Source organism: Ovis aries, chromosome 21 (assembly GCF_016772045.2).
Source record: "Ovis aries strain OAR_USU_Benz2616 breed Rambouillet chromosome 21, ARS-UI_Ramb_v3.0, whole genome shotgun sequence".
Lineage (NCBI taxonomy): Eukaryota > Metazoa > Chordata > Mammalia > Artiodactyla > Bovidae > Ovis > Ovis aries.
In genome coordinates this window covers 46,582,138-46,600,413 of record NC_056074.1, presented here as the reverse complement: position 1 = coordinate 46,600,413, position 18,276 = coordinate 46,582,138, and the positions used below count along the sequence as shown (strand labels likewise).

The 18,276-nt window shown below is 65.5% G+C and overlaps 1 protein-coding gene across 1 annotated transcript in view; it reads left to right on the top strand.

Annotated features, from left to right (window-relative positions):
• MUC5B (mucin 5B, oligomeric mucus/gel-forming) overlaps positions 1-18,276 on the top strand; it is a 32,201-nt gene that overhangs the window by 12,263 nt on the left and 1,662 nt on the right. Inside the window, exons 28-44 of the mRNA XM_060404191.1 lie at positions 54-12,065; positions 12,180-12,361; positions 12,625-12,796; positions 13,522-13,769; positions 14,119-14,305; positions 14,528-14,756; positions 14,847-15,028; positions 15,099-15,168; positions 15,369-15,469; positions 15,741-15,772; positions 16,035-16,215; positions 16,575-16,679; positions 16,759-16,796; positions 17,165-17,281; positions 17,606-17,692; positions 17,809-17,931; positions 18,188-18,233. Coding sequence (XP_060260174.1) covers positions 54-12,065; positions 12,180-12,361; positions 12,625-12,796; positions 13,522-13,769; positions 14,119-14,305; positions 14,528-14,756; positions 14,847-15,028; positions 15,099-15,168; positions 15,369-15,469; positions 15,741-15,772; positions 16,035-16,215; positions 16,575-16,679; positions 16,759-16,796; positions 17,165-17,281; positions 17,606-17,692; positions 17,809-17,931; positions 18,188-18,233 — 14,112 coding nt within the window. The remainder of the gene's footprint in view (positions 1-53; positions 12,066-12,179; positions 12,362-12,624; positions 12,797-13,521; positions 13,770-14,118; positions 14,306-14,527; positions 14,757-14,846; positions 15,029-15,098; positions 15,169-15,368; positions 15,470-15,740; positions 15,773-16,034; positions 16,216-16,574; positions 16,680-16,758; positions 16,797-17,164; positions 17,282-17,605; positions 17,693-17,808; positions 17,932-18,187; positions 18,234-18,276) is intronic.

Below are 18,276 nucleotides of genomic sequence, written 5' to 3'. Positions count from 1 at the left end.
GGCTGGCAAGGATGCAGACGAGGCTGATGGGGACCCCTGCCCTCTACCCACAGGCTTGGTCCCCACCCCCTCCACTGTGTGTGTGCGGAAGGCCTGCCAGTGGTCCGACTGGTATGACGGAGGCCGTCCAGAGCCGGGCGTGAGCGGGGGAGACTTTGAAACATTCGAGAACCTGAGGCAGAGGGGTTACCAGGTCTGCCTGGCCCCCGTGGACATTGAGTGCCAGGCACAGCTATTCCCAGGCATGCCCCTGGAGAAGCTGGCCCAGAAGGTGGAGTGTAGCCAGGACAAGGGCTTGACTTGCCTCAACAGCGAGCAGAGCCCCCCCCTCTGTCACAACTACAAGCTGAGGGTCCTCTGCTGCGACTATGTGCCCTGTGGCACCAGCCAGCCTCCATCCTCCCAGACCACGCCCACCAGACCACCCACCCACCCAACCACGGCAGTGCTCACCTCCCAGACCGCAACCACCAAGCTGACCACAACCACGACCTCAGAGGGCAGCAGCTCTGTGTTCCCGGCCACCACCACCTGTGAGCCTCACTGTCAATGGACAGAGTGGTTTGACGTGGACTACCCCAAGTACGAGGAGGGCGGGGGCGACTTTGAGACCTATGAGAAGATCAGGGCTGCAGGAGGGGCTGTGTGCGAGCAGCCCCAGGAGATAAAATGTGAGGCTGAGAACTACCCGGGCCTGGCACTGGAGCAGGTGGGCCAGCGAGTGCACTGTGACGTCCGCTTCGGCCTGGTCTGCAGGAACGAGGAGCAACCGGGCCTGTTCAAGATGTGCATCAACTACAGGGTGAGTGTGCTGTGCTGCAGCAGCCGCTGCACGCTGACCACGGCCACCACGTCCCCCACGGCCACGGCCACTGGCTCCACAGCCACAGTGCCCACGTCCACCACCGCCACAGTGCCCACGTCCACCACCGCCACAGTGCCCACGTCCACCACCGCCACAGTGCCCACGTCCACCACCGCCACAGTGCCCACGTCCACCACCGCCACAGTGCCCACGTCCACCACCGCCACAGTGCCCACGTCCACCACCGCCACAGTGCCCACAGCAACCACCGCCACAGTGCCCACGTCCACCACCGCCACAGTGCCCACGTCCACCACTGCCACAGTGCCCACGTCCACCACCGCCACAGTGCCCACGTCCACCACCGCCACAGTGCCCACGTCCACCACCGCCACAGTGCCCACGGCCACCACCGCCACAGTGCCCACGGCAACCACCGCCACTGCCACTGTGCCCACGTCCACCACCGCCACAGTGCCCACGTCCACCACCGCCACAGTGCCCACGGCGACCACGGCCACTGCCACAGTGCCCACGGCCACCACCGCCACAGTGCCCACGTCTACAACCGCCACAGTGCCCACGTCCACCACCGCCACAGTGCCCACGTCCACCACCGCCACTGTGCCCACGTCCACCACCGCCACAGTGCCCACAGCGACCACGGCCACAGTGCCCACGGCCACCACCACCACAGTGCCCACGGCAACCACGGCCACAGTGCCCACGTCCACCACCGCCACAGTGCCCACGTCCACCACCGCCACAGTGCCCACGTCCACCACTGCCACAGTGCCCATGTCCACCACAGCCACAGTGCCCACGTCCACCACTGCCACAGTGCCCACGTCCACCACCACAGCTACAGTGCCCACAGCAACCACCGCCACTGTGCCCACGTCCACCACCGCCACAGTGCCCACGTCCACCACCACAGCTACAGTGTCCACGGCAACCAGCGCCACAGCTACAGTGCCCACGTCCACCACCGCCACAGTGCCCACGTCCACCACTGCCACAGTGCCCACGTCCACCACCACAGCTACAGTGCCCACGTCCACCAGAGTCACAGTGCCCACGGCGACCACAGCCACAGTGCCCATGGCCACCCCCTCCACAGCCCCTGGCACCACTGCCACCTCTCTTACAGTGCCCACTGTGACTGCCACCACAGCAACAGTGCCCACGGCCACCCCCTCCACTGCCACCATCTCTACAGCTGCCACCTCCAATGCCACAGCCGTGACTGCCGCGGTTGTCACTGCTACAGTGCCCACTGCCACCATCTCCGCCGGCACAGTCCCCACTGCCTCTACTGCCTCCAGCACCTCCTCCACTGCGGTGCCAACACCCACACAGACCAGAACACAGACGCGGAGCACAGTGGTTCCTGGGTCCCCGGCCAGCAGTGCCACACCAGTGCCTGCCCTTTCCACGGGACTCACGACCCGAGCAACATCCTCGAGTCCAGGCCACACAAGCACACTCCCAACAATTCCTCGAGGATCCACAGGGTCCACCACCCTGGGGACAGCCACGTCGGTCCTCCCAACTCAAAAAACCTCACAGGGGCCCACCTCGGTGTTGGCAACGACTCAAACCTCCACAGCTGGGTCACAGCCAGAAGCACCACTGAGCACAACGGGCACCCCGTCCACCCAGCACCCCAGGACCAGCACCCCAGTGCCCGCTACGGCCACCACTGGGCCCACCACCAGCCAGGCCATGACCAGCTGTCAACCCGAGTGCACGTGGACAGAGTGGTTTGACGTGGACTACCCCAAGTACGAGGAGGGCGGGGGCGACTTTGAGACCTATGAGAAGATCAGGGCTGCAGGAGGGGCTGTGTGCGAGCAGCCCCAGGAGATAAAATGTGAGGCTGAGAACTACCCGGGCCTGCGAGTGGAGCAGGTGGGCCAGCGAGTGAACTGTGACGTCCGCTTCGGCCTGGTCTGCAGGAACGAGGAGCAACTGGGCCTGTTCAAGATGTGCATCAACTACAGGGTGAGTGTGCTGTGCTGCAGCAGCCGCTGCACGCTGACCACGGCCACCACGTCCCCCACGGCCACGGCCACTGGCTCCACAGCCACAGTGCCCACGTCCACCACCGCCACCGCCACAGTGCCCACGTCCACCACCGCCACAGTGCCCACGTCTGCCACCGCCACAGTGCCCACGTCCACCACCGCCACAGTGCCCACGTCCACCACCGCCACAGTGCCCACGTCTGCCACCGCCACAGTGCCCACGGCAACCACCGCCACAGTGCCCACGTCCACCACCGCCACAGTGCCCACGTCCACCACCGCCACAGTGCCCACGGCCACCACCGCCACAGTGCCCACGGCAACCACCGCCACTGCCACAGTGCCCACGGCCACCACCGCCACAGTGCCCACGTCCACCACCGCCACAGTGCCCACGGCGACCACGGCCACTGCCACAGTGCCCACGGCCACCACCGCCACAGTGCCCACGTCTACAACCGCCACAGTGCCCACGTCCACCACCGCCACAGTGCCCACGTCCACCACCGCCACAGTGCCCACGTCCACCACCGCCACAGTGCCCACAGCGACCACGGCCACAGTGCCCACGGCCACCACCACCACAGTGCCCACGGCAACCACGGCCACAGTGCCCACGTCCACCACCGCCACAGTGCCCACGTCCACCACCGCCACAGTGCCCACGTCCACCACCGCCACAGTGCCCACGTCCACCACCGCCACAGTGCCCACATCCACCACCGCCACAGTGCCCACGTCCACCACCGCCACAGTGCCCACGGCCACCACCGCCACAGTGCCCACGTCCACCACTGCCACAGTGCCCACGGCGACCACAGCTACAGTGCCCACGGAAACCACCACCACTGCCACAGTGCCCACGGCAAGCACCGCCACAGTGCCCATGTCCACCACTGCCACAGTGCCCACTTCCACCGCTGCCACAGTGCCCACGGCGACCACAGCTACAGTGCCCACGGAAACCACCACCACTGCCACAGTGCCCACGGCAAGCACCGCCACAGTGCCCACATCCACCACTGCTACAGTGCCCACGGCAACCACCACCACAGCTACAGTGCCCACATCCACCACTGCCACAGTGCCCATGGCGACCACAACTACAGTGCCCACGGAAACCACCACCACTGCCACCATGCCCACGTCCACCACCACAGCTACAGTGCCCACGTCCACCACTGCAACAGTGCCCATGTCTACCACTGCCACAGTGCCCACGTCCACCACCACTGCCACAGTGCCCACATCCACCACCACTGCCACAGTGCCCACGGCAACCACCTCCACAGCCACAGTGCCCACGTCCACCCCCTCCATAGCCCCTGGCACCACTGCCACGTCTCTTACAGTGCCCACTGTGACTACCACCACAGCTACAGTGCCCACGGCGACCACAGCGACAGTGCCCACGGCCACCCCCTCCACTGCCACCATCTCTACAGCTGCCACCTCCAATGCCACAGCCCTGACTGCCACGGTTGTCACTGCTACAGTGCCCACTGCCACCATCTCCGCCGGCACAGTCCCCACTGCCTCTACTGCCTCCAGCACCTCCTCCACTGCAGTGCCAACACCCACACAGACCAGAACACAGATGCGGAGCACAGTGGTTCCTGGGTCCCCGGCCAGCAGTGCCACACCAGTGCCTGCCCTTTCCACGGGACTCACGACCCGAGCAACATCCTCGAGTCCAGGCCACACAAGCACACTCCCAACAATTCCTCGAGGATCCACAGGGTCCACCACCCTGGGGACAGCCACGTCGGTCCTCCCAACTCAAAAAACCTCACAGGGGCCCACCTCGGTGTTGGCAACGACTCAAACCTCCACAGCTGGGTCACAGCCAGAAGCACCACTGAGCACAACGGGCACCCCGTCCACCCAGCACCCCAGGACCAGCACCCCAGTGCCCGCTACGGCCACCACTGGGCCCACCACCAGCCAGGCCACGACCAGCTGTCAACCCGAGTGCACGTGGACAGAGTGGTTTGACGTGGACTACCCCAAGTACGAGGAGGGCGGGGGCGACTTTGAGACCTATGAGAAGATCAGGGCTGCAGGAGGGGCTGTGTGCGAGCAGCCCCAGGAGATAAAATGTGAGGCTGAGAACTACCCGGGCCTGCGAGTGGAGCAGGTGGGCCAGCGAGTGCACTGTGACGTCCGCTTCGGCCTGGTCTGCAGAAACGAGGAGCAACTGGGCCTGTTCAAGATGTGCATCAACTACAGGGTGAGTGTGCTGTGCTGCAGCAGCCGCTGCACGCTGACCACGGCCCCCACGTCCCCCACGGCCACGGCCACTGGCTCCACAGCTACAGTGCCCATGGCAACCACCGCCACCGCCACAGTGCCCACGTCCACCACCGCCACAGTGCCCACAGCAACCACCGCCACTGTGCCCACGTCCACCACCGCCACAGTGCCCACGTCCACCACCGCCACAGTGCCCACGTCCACCACCGCCACAGTGCCCACAGCGACCACGGCCACAGTGCCCACGTCCACCACCGCCACAGTGCCCACGGTGACCACCGCCACTGCCACAGTGCCCACGTCCACCACCGCCACAGTGCCCACGTCCACCACTGCCACAGTGCCCACGGTGACCACAGCTACAGTGCCCATGGTGACCACAGCTACAGTGCCCACGTCCACCACTGCCACAGTGCCCACGTCCACCACCGCCACAGTGCCCACGTCCACCACCGCCACAGTGCCCACGTCCACCACCGCCACAGTGCCCACGTCCACCACCGCCACAGTGCGCATGGTGACCACCGCCACTGCCACAGTGCCCACGTCCACCACCGCCACAGTGCCCACGTCCACCACCGCCACAGTGCCCACATCCACCACCGCCACAGTGCCCACGGTGACCACAGCTACAGTGCCCATGGCGACCACAGCTACAGTGCCCACGTCCACCACCGCCACAGTGCCCACGGTGACCACGGCCACAGTGCCCACGGAAACCACCACCACTGCCACAGTGCACACAGCAACCACCGCCACAGCTACAGTGCCCACGTCCACCACAGCTACAGTGCCCACGTCCACCACCGCCACAGTGCCCACGTCCACCACTGCCACAGTGCACACTGCAACCACCGCCACAGCTACAGTGCCCACGTCCACCACAGCTACAGTGCCCACGGCAACCACCACCACTGCCACCGTGCCCACGTCCACCACCACAGCTACAGTGCCCACGTCCACCACTGCAACAGTGCCCATGTCTACCACTGCCACAGTGCCCACGTCCACCACCACAGCTACAGTGCCCACAGGCACCACTGCTACCGTGCCCACAGCAACCACCACCACTGCCACAGTGCCCACGTCCACCCCCTCCATAGCCCCTGGCACCACTGCCACCTCTCTTACAGTGCCCACTGTGACTGCCACCACAGCTACAGTGCCCACGGCAACCACCACTGCCACAGCGACAGTGCCCATGGCGACCACAGCCACAGTGCCCACGTCCACCCCCTCCATAGCCCCTGCCACCACTGCCACCTCTCTCACAGTGCCCACTGTGACTGCCACCACAGCGACAGTGCCCATGGCCACCCCCTCCACTGCCACCATCTCTACAGCTGCCACCTCCAATGCCACAGCCCTGACTGCCACGGTTGTCACTGCTACAGTGCCCACTGCCACCATCTCCGCTGGCACAGTCCCCACTGCCTCTACTGCCTCCAGCACCTCCTCCACTGCAGTGCCAACACCCACACAGACCAGAACACAGACGCGGAGCACAGTGGTTCCTGGGTCCCCGGCCAGCAGTGCCACACCAGTGCCTGCCCTTTCCACGGGACTCACGACCCGAGCAACATCCTCGAGTCCAGGCCACACAAGCACACTCCCAACAATTCCTCGAGGATCCACAGGGTCCACCACCCTGGGGACAGCCACGTCGGTCCTCCCAACTCAAAAAACCTCACAGGGGCCCACCTCGGCGTTGGCAACGACTCAAATCTCCACAGCTGGGTCGCAGCCAGAAGCACCACTGAGCACAACGGGCACCCCGTCCACCCAGCACCCCAGGACCAGCACCCCAGTGCCCGCTACAGCCACCACTGGGCCCACCACCAGCCAGGCCACGACCAGCTGTCAACCCAAGTGCACGTGGACAGAGTGGTTCGACGTGGACTTCCCCACCTCGGGGGTCACAGGTGGCGACATCGAGACCTATGCCAATATCCGGGCTGCAGGCGGCAAGATGTGCCAGGATCCGGAGAAGATCGAATGCCGGGCAGAGAGCTACCCCGAGGTCAGCATCGACCAGATCGGGCAGGTGCTCACCTGCAGCCTGGAGACAGGGTTGGTGTGCCAGAACGCGGACCAGAGGGGGCCTTTCACCATGTGCTTCAACTACAACGTCCGTGTGTACTGCTGTGACGATGCCCGACACTGCCCCACCACCGCCTCCCCTGACCTGCGGTCCACTTCCCTGCCCCCTGGCAGCTCCCCAGGAACGGGGCCATGGCCTCCGACCTCCACCACAGCCTGGCCCCCGTTGTCCACCTCCAAGGCCCTGCCCACGACCCCGAAGCCAACTTGGACTGGTGCCCCCTCCACAGTCACTCTGGTGACTTCCCACATTCCTGAGTCCACCTCTGTGACCAGCCTGCCCACCACTCACACCCACTTCCTGCCACCCACAACCTCCAAGGGCACCACACAAGTCGCAGAGCTCCCCACCAGGCCCTCTGAGACCACGACCAGACCCCCAGTCACCACACTCAGCACAGGCCAGGCTACCTCCAGCACAGGGGCGGGCACCAGAACCTCCCTATCCCCTCCGGGGCCAGAGCCCAGCACCTCCTCACTGGGCACTACCCTGGGCACCCCCACCACCACCACAACCTCTGTGGCCACTTTGTCCTCCCCAAAGGCCCACACCTCTGGGACCACCTTGGTCCCCACATCCGCAGGGACTGCGTCCACCACCTGTGAGCACCAGTGTGCCTGGACAGACTGGATGGACCAGAGCTACCCACACCCAGGGGCTGACGGGGGGGACTTTGAGACGTATGCTAACATCCGGGCAGCCGGTGGGGCTATCTGCGAGCAGCCTCTGAAGCTGGAGTGTCGGGCTGAGCCGCTGCCGGACACCCCGCTGACAGACCTGGGCCAGGTGGTACTGTGCCAGCGAGAGGTGGGCCTGGTGTGCCGGAACCAGGACCAGAGCGGCCAGATGTGCTTTAACTACCAGATCCGCTTGCTCTGCTGTGAGAAGAGCTACTGCCCCAGCACAGCCATCACCACCTCCACCCCCACCCCCACCAGTGAGACAGGACCCGCCTCCACAGTGACCACGGAGAGGGTCTCCACACCCACGACTGTGACAGGACCTGTCTCCACAGTGACCACGGAGAGGGTCTCCACACCCACCAGTGAGACAGGACCCTCCTCCACAGTGACCACGGAGAGGGTCTCCACCCCCACCAGTGAGACAGGACCCGCCTCCACAGTGACCACCGAGAGGGTCTCCAAACCCACGAGTGTGACAGGACCCGCCTCCACAGTGACCACGGAGAGGGTCTCCACACCCACGACTGTGACAGGACCTGTCTCCACAGTGACCACGGAGAGGGTCTCCACACCCACCAGTGAGACAGGACCCTCCTCCACAGTGACCACGGAGAAGACCTCCACCCCCACCAGTGAGACAGGACCCGCCTCCACAGTGACCACAGAGAGGGTCTCCACACCCACGACTGTGACAGGACCTTCCTCCACAGTGACCACTGAGAGGGTCTCCACACCCACGAGTGTGACAGGACCTGTCTCCACAGTGACCACGGAAAGGGTCTCCACCCTCACCAGTGAGACAGGACCCGCCTCCACAGTGACCACTGAGAAGACCTCCACCCACACCAGTGAGACAGGACCCGCCTCCACAGTGACCACCGAGAGGGTCTCCACCACCACGAGTGTGACAGGACCCGCCTCCACAGTGACCACCGAGAGGGTCTCCACCCTCACCAGTGAGACAGGACCCTCTTCCACAGTGACCACGGAGAGGGTATCCACTCCCACCAGTGAGACAGGACCCGCCTCCACAGTGACCACGGAGAAGACCTCCACCCCCACAAGTGTGACAGGACCTGCCTCCACAGTGACCACTGAGAGGGTCTCCACACCCACGACTGTGACAGGACCTTCCTCCACAGTAACCACTGAGAGGGTCTCCACACCCACGAGTGTGACAGGACCTTCCTCCACAGTGACCACGGAGAGGGTCTCCACCCCCACCAGTGAGACAGGACCCTCCTCCACAGTGACCACGGAGAAGACCTCCACCCACACCAGTGTGACAGGACCCGCCTCCACAGTGACCACCGAGAGGGTCTCCACCCCCACGAGTGTGACAGGACCCGCCTCCACAGTGACCACTGAGAAGACCTCCACCCACACCAGTGTGACAGGACCCGCCTCCACAGTGACCACCGAGAGGGTCTCCACCCTCACCAGTGAGACAGGACCCGCCTCCACAGTGACCACGGAGAAGACCTCCACCCCCACAAGTGTGACAGGACCTGCCTCCACAGTGACCACGGAGAGGGTCTCCACCCTCACCAGTGAGACAGGACCCTCTTCAACAGTGACCACGGAGAGGGTCTCCACCCCCACCAGTGAGACAGGACTCGCCTCCACAGTGACCACGGAGAGGGTCTCCACCCCCACGAGTGTGACAGGACCCGCCTCCCCAGTGACCACGGAGAAGACCTCCACCCCCACAAGTGTGACAGGACCTTCCTCCACAGTGACCACTGAGAGGGTCTCCACACCCACGACTGTGACAGGACCTTCCTCCACAGCGACCACTGAGAGGGTCTTCACCCCCACCAGTGAGACAGGACCCTCCTCCACAGTGACCACGGAGAAGACCTCCACCCACACCAGTGTGACAGGACCCGCCTCCACAGTGACCACTGAGAAGACCTCCACCCCCACCAGTGAGACAGGACCCGCCTCCACAGTGACCACGAAGAGGACCCGCACCCCCACGAGTGTGACAGGAGCCTCCTCCACAGTGACCACAGAGGGGGTCCCCACCCCCACAAGTGTGACAGGACCCTCCTCCACAGTGACCACAGAGGGGGTCCCCACCCCCACAAGTGTGACAGGACCCGCCTCCACAGTGACCACGAAGAGGACTCCCACCCCCACGACTGTGACAGGACCCGCCTCCACAGTGACCACGAAGAGGACTCCCACCCCCACGACTGTGACAGGACCCGCCTCCACAGTGACCACCGAGAGGGTCTCCACCCTCACCAGTGAGACAGGACCCGCCTCCACAGTGACCACAGAGAAGACCTCCATCCACACCAGTGTGACAGGACCCACCTCCACAGTGACCACTGAGAGGGTCTCCACCCCCACCAGTGAGACAGGACCCACCTCCATAGCGACCACCGAGACGGTCTCCACACCCACGAGTGTGACAGGACCTTCCTCCATAGCGACCACCGAGACGGTCTCCACACCCACGAGTGTGACAGGACCCTCCTCCACAGTGACCACGGAGAGGACCCCCACCCCCACGAGTGTGACAGGACCCTCCTCCACAGTGACCACGGAGAGGACCCCCACCCCCACGAGTGTGACAGGACCTTCCTCCATAGCGACCACTGAGAGAGTCTCCACCATCATCAGTGTGACAGGACCCTCCTCCACAGTGACCACCGAGAGGGTCTCCACCCCCACGAGTGTGACAGGACCCGCCTCCACAGTGACCATGGAGAGGGTCTCCACCTTCACCAGTGAGACAGGACCCGCCTCCACAGTGACCACCGAGAGGGTCTCCACCTTCACCAGTGAGACAGGACCCGCCTCCACAGTGACCACGGAGAAGACCTCCATCCACACCAGTGTGACAGGACCCGCCTCCACAGTGACCACGGAGAGGGTCTCCACACCCACGAGTGTGACAGGACCCGCCTCCACAGTGACCACGGAGAAGACCTCCATCCACACCAGTGTGACAGGACCCGCCTCCACAGTGACCATGGAGAGGGTCTCCACACCCACGAGTGTGACAGGACCCTCCTCCACAGTGACCACGGAGAGGATCCCCACCCCCACGAGTGTGACAGGACCCTCCTCCACAGTGATCACAGAGGGGGTCTCCACCATCACCAGTGTGACAGGACCCTCTTCCACAGTGACCACGGAGAGGACCCCCACCCCCACGAGTGTGACAGGACCTTCCTCCATAGCGACCACCGAGAGGGTCTCCACCATCACCAGTGTGACAGGACCCTCCTCCACAGTGACCACAGAGGGGGTCTCCACCCCCACGAGTGTGACAGGACCCTCCTCCACGGCAACTACCAAGAGGACTCCCACCCCCACGAGTGTGACAGGACCCACCTCCACAGTGACCACCGAGAGGGTCTCCACCTTCACCAGTGAGACAGGACCCGCCTCCACAGTGACCACGGAGAAGACCTCCATCCACACCAGTGTGACAGGACCCACCTCCACAGTGACCACGGAGAGGGTCTCCACACCCACGAGTGTGACAGGACCCTCCTCCACAGTGATCACAGAGGGGGTCTCCACCCTCACCAGTGTGACAGGACCCTCCTCCACCGTGACCACGGAGAGGACCCCCACCCCCACGAGTGTGACAGGACCCTCCTCCACAGTGATCACTGAGGGGGTCTCCACCCTCACCAGTGTGACAGGGCCCTCCTCCACAGTGACCACGGAGAGGACCCCCACCCCCACGAGTGTGACAGGACCCTCCTCCACAGTGATCACAGAGGGGGTCTCCACCCTCACCAGTGAGACAGGACCGTCCTCCACAGTGACCACAGAGGGGGTCTCCACCCCCACGAGTGTGATTGGACCGTCCTCCAAGGGCACCACGAAGAGGACCCCCACCCCCACGAGTGTGACAGGACCCTCCTCCGTGGCGACCACCAAAAGGACCTCCACCCCCACAAGTGTGACAGGACCCTCCTCCATGGGAACCACGGAGAGGATGTCCATCTCTAGTCCCTCTCCCTTCCCAGGATCCTCACCCTTGACCACCAAGCCAGACTTGTCCAGTATCTCAACCTCCCCGTTACTGACTACTCCTGTGTCTCCACTCACCACCCCGTCCTGGTCCTCAGAGACCTCTGGCAGCCTGATGCCCTCCGTTGTTCCCGCAACCTCGCCTAGCCCCACCACACCCTGCCTTTGCCACGCCTTTGGGAAGTTCTTCCTACCTGGTATGTGAAGTACCAGCCCTCCTGCAGACCTCCTCCCTGGCATTCGATTGCCTTGGTTGTGTCCTCATGCCCTTGGCCCCACCCTGGCTGACCTGTTGTCTCTGACCTTTGTAGGGGACGTTGTCTACAACAAGACAGACGGGGCAGGCTGTCCCTTCTTAGCCATCTGCAACCAGCGCTGTGAACTTGACCGCTTCCAGGGCGCCTGCACCACCTCCTCACCCACAGGGACCTCAGCCTCTGTGCCCCCAACCACCCCAGTTAGTGGCTGTGATCGCACAATCCCTCCTCGAAAGGTGTGCCTCCCACTCCACCAGGACCTGCCAGGCCCTTCTGTGTGCACGGGGCCCGGGCATCTGTCAAGGTTGCTGGCACAGCCCCAGCCCTCAGTGGCCACTCCACGTGTCGCTCTGGCGGGAGGAAGGCACGCAGGTTCCAAGCCCAGCCAGGAGGCAGTGGCTGCCCTGCCCCAGGCAGGGGGGTGGTTCCTGCGGCTGAGGTGGGGGCAGTAAGAAGGGGTCCTGCCAGCCCACCCCGTGAGTGCTGTGCTCTCTCACAGGTGAATGAGTCCTGGTTCCTGGAGGACTGCACGGTGGCCCGTTGTGAAGGTGACAACCGTGTCACCCTGCTGGGGCCACGGCCGATGAACAGCATCACGTGCGTGAACGGGCACCTGCCCGTGAAGGTGCAGAATCAGAGCCACCACTGTGCCTACCGCTACGAGTGCGAGTGTGAGCGCCCGCCCTTGGTTCTGGGTGGGGGGAGGGTTGGTGGCATTTGAGACCTGCACACACCCGCCATGCCCTAGGCCTGGGGTCGCTGGGCCCATCCCCATCAGGCTTGAGGGTTTGAAGGGAACCCGGGGGTTTCTGAGAGCGGGGAGAGTAGGGGTGAAGGTGAGGTGCTGAGAGGATCGCGTCCTGAGGGTCCTCAGCAGCTTCCATGGCCGAACGGCCCGCGGGAGGAGGTGGGTGGCTTTACAGTCCTTGGGCTCCTGGGGCGGCTAAAACAAATGACCCCCCCCACCCACCCACGTAGCCAGGCATCTTAAAACAGCAGGAGGCCAGAAGTCAGAGGGCAAAGCTTTAAAGGTGGGAGGTCCTGCCTGGCCCTCTAGACTTGGGGCCCTGGGTGCACCTGGCCTGTGGCCCCACCTCTACCCAGTCACCACGCAGCTTCTTCCCTGCCTCTTAGAAGGGCCCTTGTCATGGATTGAGGGATACCCTGGTCATCCAGGATGACCTCCCCCCTGAGCCTTCGCTGAATCACAGCTGCAGAGACCCTCTTTTCCCCAAAGGAGGTCACGTCCACAGGCTCTGGGTGGACATGTCCGGGGGCCCCCCCATCCAACCGGGTCCACTTGTGTCCCGAAGGAGGGACGGAGGCCCCCGGGGCTGAGCGACCCCCAAAGTGGTGGCTCCAGGGGGCACTGGGTAAGGCCCGTCCGCGCCTGCAGGCGTCTGCAGCGCCTGGGGGAGCAGCCACTATGAGACCTTCGACGGCGCCTCCTACACCTTCCGGGACAACTGCACCTACGTCCTCGTGCGCGAGATCCAGCCACGCCACGGCAACTTCCGCGTCCTGCTGCACAACCGCTTCTGCGAGGCCGCCGCCCACTGCCCCCGTGCCCTGAGCACCCACTACCAGTCCACGGACGTCGTCCTCTCCACCACCACCAGCGCCGATGGGCAGGAGGAAAGCCTGGTGAGCGCGGGCAACAGAGCGGTGGTGGCCCGTCCCGACCTGGTTTAGGGGGGCCCTGGGGCACAGAGACCACGTCATCCCTCTGCCAGAGAGCCTCAGGGGCCTCGGGGAAGACAGAGGGCACACCGGGACCTGGGGGCCCGAGTGTGGTGACTCCAGAGAGGGCAGGGACGGAGCATGGGGGGCGCCCGAAGCCAAGAGCCCCGAACACACTGAGCCTGACCCCAGCCCGAGGTGGGCATCTGCTCTTCAGGGCACGAATGCCAAGGAGGGGGGCCCAGCACGTGGGAGGACAGCCCCAAAGGCAGGCCTGCAGCCCCCGTCACGGGTCCCCCGGTCACGCCCTCAGATCCTGTTGGACCAAACACGGGTGAGGCAGAGCTTCAGCAAGAACGGCGTGGCCGTGACCCTGACCGGGGCCACTGGGATGCGCGTCGATATTCCCGCCATCGGTGTCAGCATCACCTTCAATGGGAGGGTCTTCCAGGCCCGGCTCTCGTACAGCCACTTCAGTCACAACACTGAGGGCCAGTGCGGTGAGTGGGGCCTGCAGGACGCCTGCGGGGGCGGCGCCGGCACCACCACTGCGGGCGCAGTCCCCCCAGGGGACCCCAGACGCACACCCAGCCCCCGCACCTGCCCCAGGCGGGAAGCCCTATTTGGTAGCTGAGCGATTGCTGGGGGGGGCGGTTGGGAGATGAAGGGGGAAGGCGAGGATGGTCCAGTGTGTGTCCCCCCTCGAACCCCGCCCTCCCCAGGCACCTGCACCAACAACCGCAGGGATGAATGTCGCCGGCCGGACGGCACCATGGCCCGCACCTGCAGGGACATGGCCCGGTCCTGGCTGGTCTCCGACAGCAGCGGGGAGGGCTGCGGAGAGCCCACCGGCCTGCCCCCAACCACCAGCCCCCTCTTGCCGGGAACCAGCACGCCCGCCATCCACCCGTCATGCCCCCCAGAGCCCCTCTGCGAGCTGATGCTGAGCTCGTGAGTTCTCCGCCTTGGGCTGGGTAGTGGTGGTGGGGCGCCATCACCCGAGGGGCCTCCGCTGCAGCCTCTGACGGGCCCTGCCTGCAGGGTCTTCGCCGGGTGCCACAGCCTCATCCCGCCTGGCCCGTACTTCAATGCCTGTGTCAGTGACAGCTGCTGGCCTGGCCACGGCCGCAAGGTGCTCTGCCAGAGCCTGGAGACCTACGCAGAGCTCTGCCGCTCCCGGGGCGTCTGCGCCGACTGGCGCAATGCCACCCACGGGCTGTGTGGTGAGTCGGGCGTGGCCGCCGGGGGCCCTGGCCTCCTCGGCCTGCCTGACACCTGTCTGTGTGCCCCCAGACCTAGCCTGCCCGCCCACCAAGGTGTACAAGTCTTGCGGCCCTGTGCAGCCAGAGTCCTGCGACTCCAGGTGAGCCCAGCTGGCAGGGAGAGCACAGCGGGAACAGCGGGCCTCCCGGGCCGGCCCAGAGGACCTGGTGGGGAGCCAGGAGGAGACCCAGATCTCAGGGGTGCCCTCCCCCGCCGACCTCCGACCCCGGACCCGAGGTTTACCCTGGGCCTGCACCATGCCCACCGCCCTCCCCTCAGCCTGCCTTTGTTGCCTTGCAGGCGCCAGAGTCTGCAGAGCGTGGGGCTGGCAGAGGGCTGCTTCTGTCCCGACGGCCACATCCTCTTCAATTCCCACAGGGACATCTGTGTGCCCGAGTGCTGTAAGCAGCCCGCGGCCGGGCCCCCCCAGCCCTGGAGAGCGGGAGGGGCCCCGGGGCGGGCAGACCCCGGCTGGGGCCAGTCCTGCCCAGTCCTGCCAGCAGCTCAGCATGGCCTGGAGCCTTCCTGAGCCCCCTCCTAAGTGAGCCCCCTCGAGCTCTCCCTGCCCCAAGCAGGGAGAAGAGGCCTCCACTGGGGGAGGGGTGGCCAGGCCGGCTGGGCCCCGACCCCAGTGCTCCCACTAACCCCCGTCTCCCGATTCTTGCCTTGTAGCCTGTGTGGGACCGGATGGGCTTCCCAAAGTCGTGAGTGCTCCGCGCTCAGCGGCCTGACTCCTCACTTGAGCGGAAGGAGGGCGGGCATGCCCCTTCCAGGGCCCTGGCTCTGCCTGGGGTTGGGTGGCGGGGCGGGGGCGGGGGCGGGTGTGGCACCCCCAGCTGTGAGCCATGTCAGCCTTATGGTTGCTCCTGGGACAGGGAGGCCGGGGCCCGACCTGCTGCTGGACGCGGCCCCAGAGGCCAGGGTGCCACCTGGGGCCCTTGGGGACCTTGATCTGGTCTGTCGCAGCCTGGAGAACGGTGGATCAGCAACTGCCAGAGCTGCGTGTGTGACAAGGGCACCGTGTCAGTGCAGTGCGTGCCCATGGAGTGCCCGGCCCCAGACCAGCCACAGGAATGCAGCCGGGCCGGCTTCGTGGCCGTGAGCAGGCCTCTGGCGAACAACCCATGCTGCATGGAGAATCTGTGTGGTGAGGCCTGCACCCCAGTGGGCGGGTGGGTGGCACGGTGTCTGGCTCCAGCCACCTGGCCGGCAGGGCGGGAGTGCCTCGGGGTCCTGTGGCCGGGCTGAGGCTGAGGTGGGGGGCCTCTCGCTCCTTCACTTTTCCACCTAAAAGTGAAGCTGGCGGCCTCTGGAGTCCCTGTTACCAGGCAGGGTCTTGGGGAAGACTGGGGAGACGAGAGTGTGGCCCAGAAGGGCCGGAGGGAGCCATCAGCTCCTCTGGAAGGGGCCTCTCCGGTCCAGCGTGGGGCGGTGTTACCCCGGGAACCACAGTTGCGGGAGGAGGGGCGCAGGGGCACCCCAGGCAGCCCCCTGACTCTCCCGCAGTCTGCAATGCGAGCACCTGCCCCCAGAGCCCCCCTGCATGTGGGCGGGGAGAGAAGGTGGTCCGCACCCAGGTGGAGGGTGACTGCTGCCCCACCTTCATCTGCGGTGAGTCTCCAGGCTGGGGGGCAGTGGGGCTGGGGCTGGGGGCCGCCCGGCAGGCGCTCAGCAACCCCTTTCCTTCCAGAGCCTCTGCTGTGCAGCTTCAATGGCACGGTCTACGGGGTAAGGGCTCCGCATCCAGGCAGTCGGAGCAGGGCAGAGGGTGGGCTCCAGACTCGGCACATCCTCCGAGGACCCCTGTGCCCCTCTCGCCATGACAGCGGATGGGTCGAGGCTCCGGGCCCTTCAGAGGCAGCTGCTGTCGAGAGCCACCGGGAGCTTAGCTTCAGGCTCTCCCAGCAAGAGCTTCAGGGCAGGAGTGCCCCTCCCGCCTGCCTGGGGTCCCCGCTGCCCCGGTCCACACTCATCCAGGGTCACGTCTCTGATCCCGTGTGAAGAGGAGGGAGACCGCTCTGTGGGTCTCGCGGGGACAGGGAGGTGGCCTGGTCCTGCTGCCCCTCAGGGTCCCCTCCCCTCACTGTCCACTGCAGGTTGGTGCGACCGTCCCAGGGGTCGCTCCGTGCCACACGTGCGCCTGTCTGTCCATGGGCAGTGAGGACCCGACCGTGCAGTGTGAGGAGGAGGCCTGCAACACCACCTGCCTCCCGGTGAGGCCAGGCTAGGTGCCTGGGGAGCCGCATCACCGGGCCCTGGGCCCCCGGGGGGGGCCTCCAGCTCAGCCTTCACGGAGGCTTTTTCTTCCCAAAAGGAGGGAGTGAAGCAGGAGGGTGGGGTACGGGGCCTTGGGTTGCAGGCGGACCTGTAGGCTGCTAGGATCAGGTTCTGGAGGGCCGAAGTGGAGAAGGCGCCGTTAGGCTAAGAGAGGACCCTGGGGCTGGGCAGGGGCACGCCTCACAGAGGAAAGGGGGTGCGCCAGGATGGGCGGGGGAGCAGGAGGGCTGGGCGTGGGGCGTGACCACCCCTCTGCCCAGGGCTTTGAGTACTCCACGGTGGCCGGGCAATGCTGTGGGGAGTGTGTGCAGACCTCCTGCCTCGCGCCAGATGGTCAGCTGGTCCAGGTAAGGGAGCACTCAGTCTCAGCCCCTGCCCTGCAGAGACCCTCCTGACTAGCTCCTCTCCGCCCTCCAGGTAATCCCCAGCCCGGCCCCCACCCGTTCTCCCCCTTTCATTCCAGTTCAACGAGACCTGGATCAACAGCCTTGTGGACAACTGCACGGAGTACCACTGCCAGGCCAGGGACGGACCCCCTATGCTGACCCCAACGCCTGTGGTCTGCCCCGACGTGTCCCCCTGCAAGGTGTGTGTCTGGGGCTCAGGCTAGCCAGCCTGGCCTCCTGGCACAGAAGCCCCGCCCACAGCACAGCCCACACTCACCCATTCCCAGAGTCCATCACCAGAGGCCCCACCCACCCACCAAGGAGCCCCGCCCACTCCAGCCCCGCCCACAGCACAGCCCACACCCACCCATTCCCAGAGTCCATCACCAGAGGCCCCACCCGCCCACCAAGGAGCCCCGCCCACTCCAGCCCCGCCTCTGCCCCCTCCCCCTGCAGGGCATCCTCAAGAAAATCGGCTGCTGCTACTCTTGTGTGCAAACGGGTAAGTCAAGGCTCACCTTCCTGCCTCTCAGCACTGCCAGCTC